This window comes from Mugil cephalus, chromosome 18 (genome assembly GCF_022458985.1).
Source record: "Mugil cephalus isolate CIBA_MC_2020 chromosome 18, CIBA_Mcephalus_1.1, whole genome shotgun sequence".
In the NCBI taxonomy this organism is placed as follows: domain Eukaryota; kingdom Metazoa; phylum Chordata; class Actinopteri; order Mugiliformes; family Mugilidae; genus Mugil; species Mugil cephalus.
The window spans coordinates 7,195,763-7,209,571 of NC_061787.1; the positions used below are offsets into that span (position 1 = coordinate 7,195,763).

At 42.0% G+C, this 13,809-nt stretch overlaps 2 protein-coding genes across 2 annotated transcripts; both read right to left on the reverse strand.

The window, feature by feature from the left end:
• Positions 1–271: 271 nt before the first annotated feature.
• klhl40b (kelch-like family member 40b) lies at positions 272–4,543 on the reverse strand. The gene is made up of 6 exons (XM_047568364.1): positions 2,969–4,543; positions 2,252–2,412; positions 2,034–2,141; positions 1,765–1,950; positions 910–1,059; positions 272–673 (listed from the first exon to the last, which is right to left on the reverse strand). Exons 1-6 carry the CDS (start codon positions 4,076–4,078, stop codon positions 562–564), a joined length of 1,827 nt encoding a protein of 608 aa, XP_047424320.1. The 5' UTR covers positions 4,079–4,543; the 3' UTR covers positions 272–561.
• Positions 4,544–5,468: 925 nt separating this feature from the next.
• hhatlb (hedgehog acyltransferase like, b) lies at positions 5,469–12,879 on the reverse strand. The gene is made up of 12 exons (XM_047568884.1): positions 12,700–12,879; positions 9,993–10,127; positions 8,850–8,917; positions 8,643–8,756; positions 8,299–8,493; positions 7,995–8,204; positions 7,005–7,176; positions 6,697–6,841; positions 6,574–6,609; positions 6,300–6,501; positions 6,086–6,227; positions 5,469–6,014 (listed from the first exon to the last, which is right to left on the reverse strand). The coding sequence occupies exons 2-12, from the start codon at positions 10,096–10,098 to the stop codon at positions 5,779–5,781; spliced, it is 1,626 nt and encodes a 541-aa protein (XP_047424840.1). The 5' UTR covers positions 10,099–10,127; positions 12,700–12,879; the 3' UTR covers positions 5,469–5,778.
• Positions 12,880–13,809: the final 930 nt, after the last annotated feature.

Genomic DNA, 13,809 nt, shown 5'->3' on the forward strand with positions numbered 1-13,809 from the left:
ACAGTAGTGTCTAGAGGTGCTAATAACATTAGACTGTACTTTCTGTCTTTTATTGTATTATTGACTAGTGTTTACTGTCTGTAACACAGCAGAGCGTAATGAAATCATTTCAATATTAAACAGTATAGATATATTATTGCAAACGGAGATGTGTGTTTTGGCTTTATTTCTGAACTGTGTTATCATGCTCTTTCTAAAAGTGGCTGAAGTATGTTTTGTCTTTGCTGCCATCTGTTGGGGAATGTGCACATTTTCCATGCATCAAGGAAGCTTGCAGTACATTATTCTTTATTGTATACAGTGCAAAAATGTCAATAGGCTACTGATTGTGTACAATTTTACAATCTCAATCAGATAAAAATTGGAGAAACAAATATATAAAAATGTTATTCATCAAAAAATGTCATTCATGTTAAGTTATAGTCATAATTGGAACAGCTACAGCATCATGTGAAAGATAAATGAAAAAAAAAAAAAAACACTAAATGCACAAAGCTGGATTTTGTGACCCTAAATCTGTCTTTGTGCAAAACTCTGGACTGTTGGAACACAGAGCTGGTTTCACAGCTTGGTGAGACGCAGCGTGTTGAGTCGCACCCCCAAAATTGTGGCCCCCGAGGCATACTGGATCTCTCTGAGGATGCCGGTCCACTTCTTCTCCGCCTCATTATACCTGAGGACGACAATTGTCATGACCCATTAAAACAGGGGCATCAACTGTTTCAGTTTACGTTCTCTCTACTGAGCAAATCCTACATTTGAAATTCTGGAGAGCTACAGAATTTGGCGACAGGTCATAAACTTTGCAAAGATTGTTTGACTTTCTCTTTTTATTCAGAACAAGTGGAAAAATATTAAATAATGCAAGTACTGAATGAATAAAATAACCAAAGGAATGAGGTCTGTTACCTCCAGATGTCGTTCATCTCTTTGGGAACGATCTCCTCACTGTCCTGTAAAGGCATCATGGCAAAGCCTCCTACGGCGAAGAGCGAACCAGCCAAAGACACTAGATTCAGAGAACTGCGCTCCTGAGGAAACGGCACAAAGTCCGACCACCTGCAAGATGAAAACGTACGTATACATACAAAAGCTCAATTTGGAAAACTTTAACACGCATGTAAGAGGCCAGAAATAGTCTGGATAGATCCTTTTTAGTTGTTTTTTTGTTGAGCATTAATCAAAGGTAAGCATGAAATTGAACACATTTAATAATATAATGTATTTAACCTCCTGAGACCTGAGCTTTTTTTTTTTTATAATGCATTTTTAATTTCTCCAAGGCATTTGTGATTGGTAGGACCCAAAACGCATAAAAATTAAGGGTCATCTTTGAACAGGAAGTAATTTTTGAAAAATAAAAAAATGTTCTCATATGTGGACACAGGGATTATTTCACTGCATAACACAATAAAGTCGCCAATCTGTAACAAAATCTAAAACTGTTTATTTTAATACTAAAAGACAGAATTTCAAACAATGAAATCCCAACATCCTCAAACGAGTACTTGTTAATTAACTACAGTGTAGCTCATTACTATTGACAGAATTGGTTAAATCTAAATTTTAAATTTGTTAAAGTTTCAACTGTAGAATTTGAGTAGGTTTTGTACCTTGTCCGCTTTTGTTCTGTGCTGCACAATGAAAAACTTAATGTCCTCATATGAGGACGCCGGGTCTCAGGAGTGCATTCATTCATTCATTCATTAAGTTTATCTTTGCAAATGTCTTGTGTGCCTTATTTGTTCATTCTGAGGAACTCACTTGTTAGTGGCGATGTCGTACACCTCCACAGAGTCCGTCAGACCGTTGTCCGTCACGCCTGCTGCCACATATATTTTGTCCTTGTGGACGGTGGCTCCTAACAAGGACCGTGCAGTCTTCATGGGAGCGAGCTCCTTCCATTCAAATCTCTTGGCGTCGTATGCGCACATCTTCTTTAGGCAGGTCCTTTTAATGAAAACGACATGAATGCAGGAACTTTCTGTGTCTTGAGGCGTCTACTGGACAAGTTGCTCGCAGCTTCTACTCACTTGTTCTCTCCCTTCCCTCCAATCACATACACAACATCATTGTGGGATATTGTCGCGTGTCCATAGACGGGGTAAGGAATCGGCTCCGACTCGCCCCATTTAAAGGATCTTGAGATAAACCACATGAAAAAAATATGAATTAATCAGGACTCTGTGTTGAGTAGCTTGTTTTCACTGAACTCATTGTGCTGTTTCCTGATATCTGTGTATGAACTCACTGTCTGTCGTAGATCATAACCGAATCCAGCGTCTGCTCCCGCTCCTTCAGCTCCCGCCCTCCCAACACGAAGATGGAGTTCTCCGCCTCGGCAAGCCCAAACAGGAAGCGTGGAGACGGGATGGGAGGCATCCCGAGCCAGTCGGCACTGACGGGGTCGTACTGAGTTCACAGGGGTCAAAAAGTTGTAAATGGGTTATGTTTACATTCTCTGACGTACAGCGTGGTGGCAGGACACCTTTACAAACAACATAATGTGTACTCAGTAGATTTGAACCTGGAAACTTTTATTCCAAATTGTTTGTGTTTAAACCAGGGCCATGGATCCCCAAATTCATGGAGAGATTAAGCAGGGACCTTCTACAAACTAACAAATGTTCATTTTTTTTTATTTCAAACATGTGCAACACTAGAGTGGCTGTGCAACTACGTAAACATAAACATACAGACTGCTCTCTTTAAATATTTGGGGGAAAATTAAAAAATGTATATAAAAAATATCCAATCAACCAAAGATTTTGCGACCTCCCTGCAGTACTTGTTGAAGACCTATGGTTTAAACTGTATGATTTTTTTTTTCACTGACTAAATTGCTCACACAGAAACACAAGTATATTTTTTTTTATACATTATACTTTCCGAGCTTATTTCTTTTTCTTTTGCTGCAAATTTGTCACCTTCTCCTCTGTTCAGTCTTTGCGTATAGAAGCTCTCCTACCTGCAGGAAGTAGGAGCACAACGGATCATCTTTGTTCTGTTCATCGACGAATAATCCTCCGGCCACAAAGACCTGATTCTCCTTGGTGGCCAGGCTGATGTGGTTCTTGGGAACCTGCGTGGAGAGTGACGCTGCGAAGCAGTCGTTCCCTGCTGGGTCGTAGGCCACAGCGCCTGTGTCGCTCACCATCAGTATCAAGTCCCTTGAAAACATTCCAAATCGCAGGTTGTCGTTCAGGATGCTCGGGAGGAGACCCTCGTCCTCCTCTTTATCTTCGCTCTCTCCGTCTTTCTCTGCTCCACTGCTTTTTTTCACCTCTGGCATTTTCCCAGCTTGAGCATCTTTGACGAGCTGGACTTTCTTCTGCAGCTCGGGATTGGATGCGATCAGTTTGTGTTTCTCCACTTTCTCCCTCAGATAATCCTCGGAGACGAGGCGTAAGCGAACGCAGTCCAACAAACCTGGAAGCTCTTTCTCTCTGCTCTCAGGGTCCCGAGACACCCATTTCATCAGAGCCTCGAACACCGCCTCCTCTGTCTCTACGTTCAGAGTGTCATTGGTTAAAATGGCGGCCAGCTCACTGGGAAGCAGCTGGTGGAACTCCTCGTCTCTGGAGATGAGCTGGAAGCGCTCGCAGGCGTAGTTTCGGGCGGAGATAGCCAACCTGGGACAGTCCAGCATCAAGCCCAGCCTGAAGATCGCCAGACAGTTGCTGAGGCTCAGACGCTTTTGTAAGAAAGACACGCATACAGTGAAAATGGAAGGGATCTGGTAGAGATTAGCCACGGCGAAGATGTCCTGGACGTTCTGCTCTGTCACGTTGATCTTGGAGGTGTACAGGTACTTCAGGATCAGCCCCATGACGCCGGGCTCCACGTCCTCCAGGATAATTTCCCTCTTTTTGCTCTCCTCCAGGTCTGACAGGAAGATGGAGCGGAAGTACGAGCTGCAGGCGCACAGAACCAGCCGGTGGCAGGGGAACTCCTTGTCTTTGATCTTCAGCACGCAGTCAACAAGCTTGTCGTTCTCCAGCAGGTCGTACAGGCCGTCCTGGAGCAGCGTTTGCTGGTACATCCGGGGCTCATCCATGGGGTTTATAGGCAGAGCCATTGTTCCTGGCTGGAGGAGTTTGAAGAGCCTTTCGGGGGCTGCAAATCAAACAGAAGTGGATCGTCCGTACAGCAGAGTAGCTCTACTCTCTAGCCTTGGAAAGAGGATTTAGAAGCACACACCAGCTGAATCCAGAGACGGCCCACTTCCTCAGCTGTCCTGACCCTTCAACTGAGCTCCAACTGGAAGGTTATTTATAGACTGGCCGCTCAGTGTGGGGCTATTGGCTTTATTCTGGAACATGAAATACAATATCCATACTTCTATCCCCCTTTTCCCACCTCCAACCCCACCCCTTTACCCACTCCCCAGGAAAATCCACCCACTCTCAGACAGCTGACACATTGCTTCATGGGAACGATGCCCAGCATGACTCATGAGGGGGCTCTGGAGCGGGAGGTTTAGGAGGCCTGTGTGTCAGAGTCATCTTAGCTCTGTGGGCTATTTTATTGTGTGCGACATTTACACTTTATTACCTAACAGACTCTTCTGGAATAATTAGTGCAATATTGAAATTTATTGTAACTATTGAAGTTTTTGTCTTCTTTGAGTTAAGATTGTTTTATTCAGAAAGGAAAACATAAATAAGTATTTTTACCATTTGAAAAAGCTCTGTTTTCAGGTTTTACAAACTTCACATGCTACATTCTCTGAGTTTAGCCTTTTTTATTGATCTAGAAATAATATTATACGTAATAAAACACTAAAAATAATGGTAACCTGCTTAGTTTTGACTGTAAGACTCTAAGAAATGATCAGACTACAGCCACATGTGTGTGCCTTCAAGTATTTGAAGATTACTTTTGTAATGATGTTTAGGTAGCTTTCTAAGAAATCTCGTATGGTCTGATACAAAACCAGGTTCAACCTTGATTCCAGACTTTGCCAAACTATCCAGTTAGTGGCTTCGGTTTCATAGCGAACAGACAGGTCAGCCCTAAATCGTCCAACAGAGCACAGCTGTGCCGAACCCCACGTGACTGTCCTTCATGTCCTGGGGTGACCTTTTCACGGCTGCCTTTTATTGAGACCTAATTTTCCTGTTTATCCACATACAGCACAAACAAACCACTTGATTTAATTATCACTATTATATCCCCCCCCAAAAGGCATCTCCCCTCTCACGTAGCCTTTTATTGTCAGATCTGGGCAGGGAACCCCCCACAGGTGTGGTCGTCGCTCTTCCATTGCGCAGCACTAGAAGTGTTTCCAGCGTGGAGGCATGAAATGGGAATTCAGTGGCAAACTGCTGACGTAACGCAACAGAAATACCACACAGCCCTAAAAGACAAGACGCCACACTGACTCACAGTGCAAAAAGCACCTCATTTACATTTAAACAGCCAAGTCAGAAAGGTCGGAAGCTCTTGAAGTCACAGAACAAAAGTGCTTTGAATAAATCTGCGGTTTATTTATTTTTTTTCTAATGACAGGTGACACTACTTTATTGCTGGCCGTTCTCTCCTGGACAGTAAACAGGTGTACTGTACATTATCTTACAATACATATTCGTGAATGAAATATATAAATTTTCCTTCAGGTATAAATACTGTTGAATTTATTTACAGTAAATGTGCTTTTATTTTATTTTTTTTTTTACATCCATTCAAAATGTTAAAAAAAAAAGATCTAGACAGGAGATAATAATAGTCTTAGCATTTAGACAGCACTCACTACTAGGCTGTTACATCCTCTATTATCTATTCTGCTTTTTCCTTGCTGGGATCTGCGACTGGCTGAGGGGCGGCGGGTGTGGGTGTGGGTGCAGCTGTGGGTGCGGGTGCAGCTGTGGGTGGACTGGTGGCGGCGTTTGGAGGTGGAGAAGGAGGGAGTGGATCGGGGTCGTCAATGAGAGCCTGCCTCCTCTCCCGCTCCTTGATGGCTTGGACCAGACAGTATGTCACGAACATGACGATAATGGTGGTTATGGGGAAGCCTGGGAGGGGAATTAATTAGTTAGCAGAGTAGATAAGAAATGAAATCTTCAAAATTAAAACTCAAAAAGACCTTTGAGGAGGAGCCGCTTGGTGAGCAGCTTGGTGAAGTCGAAACTGTTCAGCGCCAGAACGTTGTACAGCACGATGCTCCAGAAGTTAAAGGTGTTGAAGATAGCTCTGATGCGACGGGACATTGCTTCTGACATGGCCGCCTGTCGACGAAACGTTATTAATACGCAATTTATATATATGTGTTTACCCAAGGTTTATGTCCTCTGACAAACCTCAAAAGAGGAAAAGGGCTCCATGGAGAATAATTTGGCCGTCCACAGCTCGAAGTTGAGGCCGAAGCAGTTAAAGAAAGCCCAGAGCAGGACCACCTCGCAGGGTCCCAACCAGATGATGGTGACGCCGAAGGTGCACAGTGTGGCCACCAGCTCCTCCACCACGTTGTCGTGCTTCCCACCGAGGTAATCGTACACGTACCTGACCACAAAGACCCCATCAAAGCTTCTGCAGTTGACATAAGTAATGTATAAGCCTTTTAGAAATACTCACTTGCAAAGCCAATCGTTGATCCCTCTGTCAAAATGCCTACGAAAGAAGAAGCACTAGAATCATACCACACACTGGGCTCCTGTGATGAGCTAAAGTGATTAAGCTGTGTAAATGTTAACTCACGTTTCAGCAAACACATAGAGCATGGTGATGCATTTTGGTGGTTTGGGCGGGTCCAGGTGATCCAGTCTAGCGATTGTGTTGATGACTCCGAACATGACAGCCGCTTTTACCCAGTCATACACCAGGTTATAATAAGCCAGGCCCACTGGAAAGAATGAAATAGCATCACTTTCATTTAAGTAATTAAAGTAATTTAAACTGCATTAAAATATTACTTATTTTATTTGTATTTTGTATTGAGCCCAATCTAAAAGGGCGAAATAACACCAAGGCTTTAAAAGTTCAAATGAATTGCATCAAACGCAGACCTAGAGCCCAGTCAGAGAGTTGCTTCAGCAGCTTCATGTCGGTGGGGATGGTGAGGATGTACATGAAGTGGAAGAGGATGTCCACCACAATGATGACGCCCAGGTGGATCAGGCCCTGCAAGCTGATGTTCCACATCTCCCTCTCTTTCCTGGTCAGGTTGCACTTGTTGGCCTGCAGAGGGCAGTAAACACATGTCACAGCCAGAGCTGTACATTAGAGAGAGTCTGGCCAACTAGGGAATGGACCGTCTGATCTATCCCTCTATGCTGATTGGTTCTGAGCTGATCGCGTGTTTCATGGACAGCATGTTAGCTACATCCAACCAATATTCAGCCATAGAGAAGTGGCAATAATAGAGAATAAAGTTGGATTAAGGAGGAAACTCCACCGTTTCCCCAGAAACTCTGTAGCTCATGCATAAAAGGTCTCTAAATATCTTGAGCAACGATCTCTTTCTCACCAAAATGGAAAAAGTTATGGGAGCAGAAGATTAAGAACTGATTTCTCCCTATTATGTGAGGTAATTGTCAATGTCTCTCATTGACGTTTGTTAAGATTTTATACCATCATTAATGTGAACCATGATCTCAAAAACGCCCAACACCACTTTACAAGTGAAGTTTGAAGTTAACCAAGCTTTATGCTAGCCTTATGCTAACCTTATGCTAGCTAGTTATCGAGACTAAAGGTGCTACCGTCATACAGTATATACCGTGAAACCCATGTGTGCACGTAATTTATGCCCATGTAGATAGACAAATTTAATTGACACGTAACTTTACCTCAGTTACTTCTAAGCTAATGATATAATGATAACACTAAATAACAGTAACACTAGTTAAATTTTCACTATTTCTGAGTTTTTATATGTTTTTTTTACTTTTAACAGTGATGGATGAACACGGAGACTGAGGAGAAGGTAAACACAGCTCCATGACTGATGATTGGGCTAAAGCATTTTACAGGCTCATTCAATTTTGAATACTTACTTGAATATAAAATTTGTCAAAGGTCATGATGGGCCCAAAATAGAAGAAAGGGAGGTAGAAGTTGTACTTGAGCAGCTCCAGGATGTTGTAGTTCCCATCTTTCCTTTGACAGTTCTCCAGAGCGAAGCTCATACAGCGCATGATCGTAAACCCGCAACCTCCGTAGAAAAGAACGTGACGCAGCTCAAAGTCTCCCTGTACAAAACCAGCCTGCACGGAGAAATGGTAAAGCAAAGCAAGATAAGAGCACCTTGGTAATACTGATGAGCTGAGGGCAACAATCCCTGGAGCTGCAGCGGTTTACCTGCCAGGACACGAAGGGTTCGCACTTGAATGTGGCGAGGGTGCAAAGACCAGTGACGAAACAAAGCCAGCGGATTTTCACTAAGGAGATGCTGTAGAGCAGGATACAGTGGGACAGGATGAGGGTGACGTAGGTCCATCCCATACTAGTCCACACAGCCAGAAGACCATACACCATGAACACAAGGGACCTGTACTGTTGGACGTATAGGAATTACACAGTAAGGCATTACTGCATTTCTTTGTAGCCATTTAGATCATCAACCCTCGCTGGAGATGTTGAGGTCATTCTTCTTTTAACAGCAGCACAATGGAAACAATCAATCGACGAGTGAATAGAAGCACCTGAGGAGCCAGCATGGAGCAGATCTTGGCAAACAGCACATGGCCAGAGAACGCAAACAGGATGTGCTCTCTGAAGGTGGAAAACCACATCATCCACTCAAAATCAGCCGTATCCTGGAGATCAACAAGAAAAAAAAAAAAAACATGGAAATTAGAGACCTTTTATGCATGAGCTACAAATATCTTGAGCAACGGTCTCTTTCTCACCATTTTCCTCCCAAAGTAGTACCATCCTGGCTTCACGCTGCCTTTGAACGTCTTTCTGTTTGCATTGGCTGAAATAAATAAATAAAAAAAAAAGCAGATGTAAAAACAAATGTTATGTTCAGCATTTTTTTTTTTCTTGTTGTCCTTCATTGCATATGGGCAACTTCTGTTAGAGCAACACTGAAATAAATGCAGGCCTATTTTCTTCTTGTGCTCTGTGGTATTAATACTGACACCTGATCTCCTCCGGGCTGCATAGCTCCGACTCTTCACCCTCGTTTTGTGACACTGTCGCTATATGCACATTGTGTGGCCTGCACACAGGGCCGTTGCAAGTGGACAGGCAAGATAGACAATTGCCTTCAAGGGGAGCTCCTGGAGATGGCTGATATTAGTTGAATTTTCTATTATATATGCAACATTAAACTAAATGCTAACATGAAGCATTGAATGGGGGGTTTGGGGGGCCTCCAAGCTGTCTCTTGCCTGGGGCCCCCAGAATTTCTTGAAACACCCCTGCTGTCGTAGCTTAAGGATCATGACTGGGCCTCGGATTCAGTGTGTGTTGCATCCGATCTATGTAGACCCTGGATTTAATCTGGATAGATGGAGTATTGCACTTGATTTTACCCCTAAATTGTATTATTTGTGATAAATACAAGAACTTATAACTGCATTGTAGGATAAAACGACTAAATTAGAGATGATAATAATTGGGTTTAGTCTTCTCCATAATCATGATGGCCAAGCATTGTTTTAGCATAGGTGTTGGGTTAAGCTACAAATACACAGTATGCTTCCAAAAACTAAATGTTTCTGACCGGTGATGATAGATACTTAATATTTACTGGTTGCAGCTTCTCAAATAATTTTTTGAAAAAGGCAAGAATGGGACAACTGGAGTGCAGAGGGAAAATATGAATGTTTTTTATACAGTACAGAAAATCCAGTTGAATTCAACCTATAATAACCAAAGAACAACTGTGTGCTTATGCGCTGAAAAAGAAAATATGTTTTAATTATTTTAGATGTTGGGATAAATATGTGAATGTCTTCAAAAGACTTTATCTGAAGAGGCTTCAGCACCATTAATTTAACATCTGCAGGCTTTTACATGTGACATTGTTCTTTGTTCATACTCACAACTGGACACCTCAAAGATCCAGCTGGCCGCCCAGAACATGGCCAGACACAGCACCGTGTTGTAGAAGTAGATCTCATACCTGGGAAGAGCAGCTTTGATCCCCATGGCGATTCAGACGAGAGCTCCGGAGGCCCCTGAACACAAACCACTGATCAGAGTAGCCGACACTTCTCCTCCACATCTAAAACAGGTCGGTTTTCAGGTTTTACAGGGTTTTCTTAAAACATACTGATCCACCCATCCACCAACCCCCTCCCCCCCTTCGCCATGATCGCTCACTCCTGTACAACGCAACATGACTGTCACACAAAGTGCAGTCCTGTATCAGCAGCTGTGATCTTAAAAAGGAAAGTGCAACACTTCATATGAAGTGGTTATGTGAGGGACTTCTCTTCTGGTATTTTCTAACTAAAATAGACTTCTTAATTTATGTAACTGTCATGTGTGGGGGTTACTGTGACACATCATCACCGGTGGAAAGAGACAAAAGACGTCTGCTTCCTGTGAATTTTCCTTTCACTACAGAGGAACAGTGAGCATTTTTACTGGACTGATCTTACTATAAAGTATATATGTGGTACCACTCAAAATGTGGACGTGCTTTCTTACTGAATTGAATGAGAAGTTGTGTCTAAACGTTTGACTGGTAGTGAATATACAATAAGGTGCATCTAATTACTGCTAATTTTGCATGTTGTGGAAGATGTTTACAGCCATTGCTTAAGTGAAAGAAGTAAGACTGAAAAAGAAGCACAATTAAAAGGAAAAGACCTTTGTTAACTCTGCAGAATGGGCCCTGTTTTTCCAATTACACACAATAAAATCTTCCTTCTCAACGATGATTTTTTTTTGCTGTTGTTCTTTGCTCCTAAATATTCTTCCTTCATCTCACAACGTGCTCCGAGTTGCTGTAGGCTAGTCCTTCACTAGAGCGACAACATTTCCACAGACACCGGTTTTAAAACTCTGTCATACAACAAATTACAGAAAGATTTCTCTGGATCTGAAACATATGTTCATTTGCACGTATGTACTCCAGTTCTCAGTTCTTGGGTCATTGATGATGAGCATTAGCATGTGGTATCTTTAACATTAGCTGATTCATATGCTGTTGGCTAGTTTTTATCAACATTTTATCATTTACTGGGACTTGATACATGGCAAGGTGTATTATCTTTTTGCCGTTGCCTTGTACTTCCCGAGCTATTTACAACATAGGTCTTCAAAAGAGGGTCTACGTACTGCAAGTGCGTCGCAAAATCTTTGGTTGATTAGACATTTATATATATATATTTTTTCTAAATATTCTCCCACAAATTTAAATTTCTTTAAATATACATTAACATGAATGGATAAATGGAGGCAGAAGACGTCATCTTTCAGTCAGTACTTCTCTCATTCAGCGACGCAGGAGCTGTCTCAACGGTACACCGTTTCACACAGAGCGCCATACTAGACCTGTCAATCTAAACTTCCTGTACACGGTAAGCTCCGCCCCCATCGCTGCTGAGCCAATCACGAGGCTGCATATTACACGCTGACTCTGTCAGGTTCCCCACTATTGACCCAGAGCCTATCCCAGTCCCCAGATGAAATCCAGAATATTATCAGAAGAGAAGCTAACGGTGCAGCTAGCTCCTACAAGCCAACTATTGAGGCAAAAATGAATTGCTTTTTTTTTTTTAAAAAATGTTCTTTATCTTTTAATTTCATGTATGTTTATGTTTACGGCAGTTACACAGCCACCCTACTGTTGCACATTTGATATTAGGGAAAAAAGGAATATTTGAACCTGTGTATTATTTGAATAGTTTAATACTGAATGCAAAATGGTGATAATGTTTATTTATAAATAGCACTAGGGCAAGTTTAATATAGAACACATACAGTAGGTAGGGGGACCCTACTTAATATACTTTACTTACTTGGCCTGAGAAACATTGAAGACCCCTGGTATATTATTATACAAGTTCAGCACTAACTATTTAACACTGAGTACTTTAACTTAAGCACACAACAGTTTTTACTTGAAGGACTCACAGACTAGTGTGAACTAGAGGAATGGTAGCTTTCAGAATCATTAACGTTATTAATGGGGTAAAATAAGATCATATTTCAGTGGAGTAGAAGAACAAAGTAGTATGGAACAGAAATAACACATAGCAGCATTGAAGTGTTATTAAGTTAAATAGAAACCAACTTTGTTATCATGCTTTTTGTTATTTTAACCTCATTGCTGCGAGGGTTGAGTTTCGCACTCCCCCCGTTTTCTCTTTTAAGTCCAAATCACTGAGGTATTTTATCAGCTCGACTCATTCGACACATTTCTTACTCATCAAGCCAGAACAGAGGAGATCAGATGACAATCCAGAGAGGTAAAGATACCAACAAAGCACAGCTGCCTGCTATTTTTAACCAAACTACTCTTCTCCAGAGGCTTTATTCTGCAGCCTGCAAACACACAGTCAAACAAGCTGCTGCTGCTGCTGCTGCTGCTGCTCTGTATCACAGGAATCTAACTCAGACTTCTGTTTTTTTTTTCTTCCCCTCACCAAGTTTCTACTCTGATTGGAATAAACGCTTGGCTACATTTTGAAGCCTCTCTTTGTTTTCGTTCCACACCGTGTGAGTGAGATGCCTGCTGCCCAAATGCCACACGGTCACGCTCTTCAGTTCGTCCTCCGCAGCACCTGTTGTGATACTGACCTTGAACGCAGCAGTTGGAGAGCACCGGGCAAGTTCTTCAACAAACCTTTTTTTTTTTTTTAGTTTGTTCTCTCTCAGAAATTCGAATATCACATTAAAAAAAACAAATAAAAACTGTTACATCTGCTGCAGGCTGGGCCGTAGGTCCCGCTGACTCCCTGACAGGGAGCTGCCACCGGTTAAAGGTGACAAGATGTATTTATACTTTGACCACTGACACAAAGGGGGCGGAACAAGGGGGACTGCTAGTAGACTGTAAGACACACAAGTCTATTGGGGGCGGGTCACATGTCTTTGCTTCTTATAGCTTCCCTGATATCATCTAACATTTTGGCTGCATAATTTGGAAAGAGGGACGTGTTTTAGCTTTTCCTTCAATTTTAACTACGGTTCACTGTCACAGTTGTGACGTTTTTCTTGGATGATTTATATTTCTCGTGCCATCTCAATAGTTCATGTTTCTGAAGCAATACCAAAACTACTACACTGATAATCTAAACATTCAAGATTAAAAAATCATTTATTGTCATTACATGTGTGAATAACGACACTTTAGATGGAAGCTTCTGGCTAAAGTAGTGGAAATATAAAAACAGTAGAATAAACACTATAAATAAAATAAAATAAAATAAAAAAAATAAAAAAAAGTGCTGTACAGTTGTATACATATAAGTAAGTCAGCATGGCAGGGAGTGGGGGAGCTGTGTGTCTGTGTCTGTGTCTGTGTGTCTTGATTATTGTGGTGGTGTACGTATATATATTATATTTAATTTTGCTGAAAATGACATTTGCCAGATTGAAATTAAACTATAACAAGCAGGACGTGCTTTAACTGGTTCGAAGAGTGGACACACCTTCCCATTGACTTGAATGATTTTTTTTTTGACTGGTAGTGCACACCGATCAGCCACAACATTATGACCACTGACAGGAGAAGTGAATATCATTGACCATCTTGTGACAATCCAAGACAATTCGTTGGGAAACGTTTGGTCCTGACATTCATGTGGATGTTACTAGATATGTACCACTCACCTGGACCTGAGCAGGCACCCCCACCCCATAGCAATGACACTCCTTGATGGCAGCAGTCATCCCCAGCAGGATACG

Coding starts and splice junctions, on each gene's coding strand:
- hhatlb (XM_047568884.1), bottom strand. CDS start 10,098: ATGGGGATCAAAGCTGCTCTTCCCAGGTATGAGATCTACTTCTACAAC. Junction 8,757..8,849: donor ACTACTTTGGGAGGAAAATG/GTGAGAAAGAGA, acceptor GTTGATCTCCAG/GATACGGCTGATTTTGAGTG. Junction 6,015..6,085: donor CAAGCGGCTCCTCCTCAAAG/GTCTTTTTGAGT, acceptor TTCCCCTCCCAG/GCTTCCCCATAACCACCATT.
- klhl40b (XM_047568364.1), bottom strand. CDS start 4,078: ATGGCTCTGCCTATAAACCCCATGGATGAGCCCCGGATGTACCAGCAA. Junction 1,951..2,033: donor GGAGGGAAGGGAGAGAACAA/GTGAGTAGAAGC, acceptor TTTCATTAAAAG/GACCTGCCTAAAGAAGATGT. Junction 1,060..1,764: donor TACGACATCGCCACTAACAA/GTGAGTTCCTCA, acceptor TTCATCTTGCAG/GTGGTCGGACTTTGTGCCGT.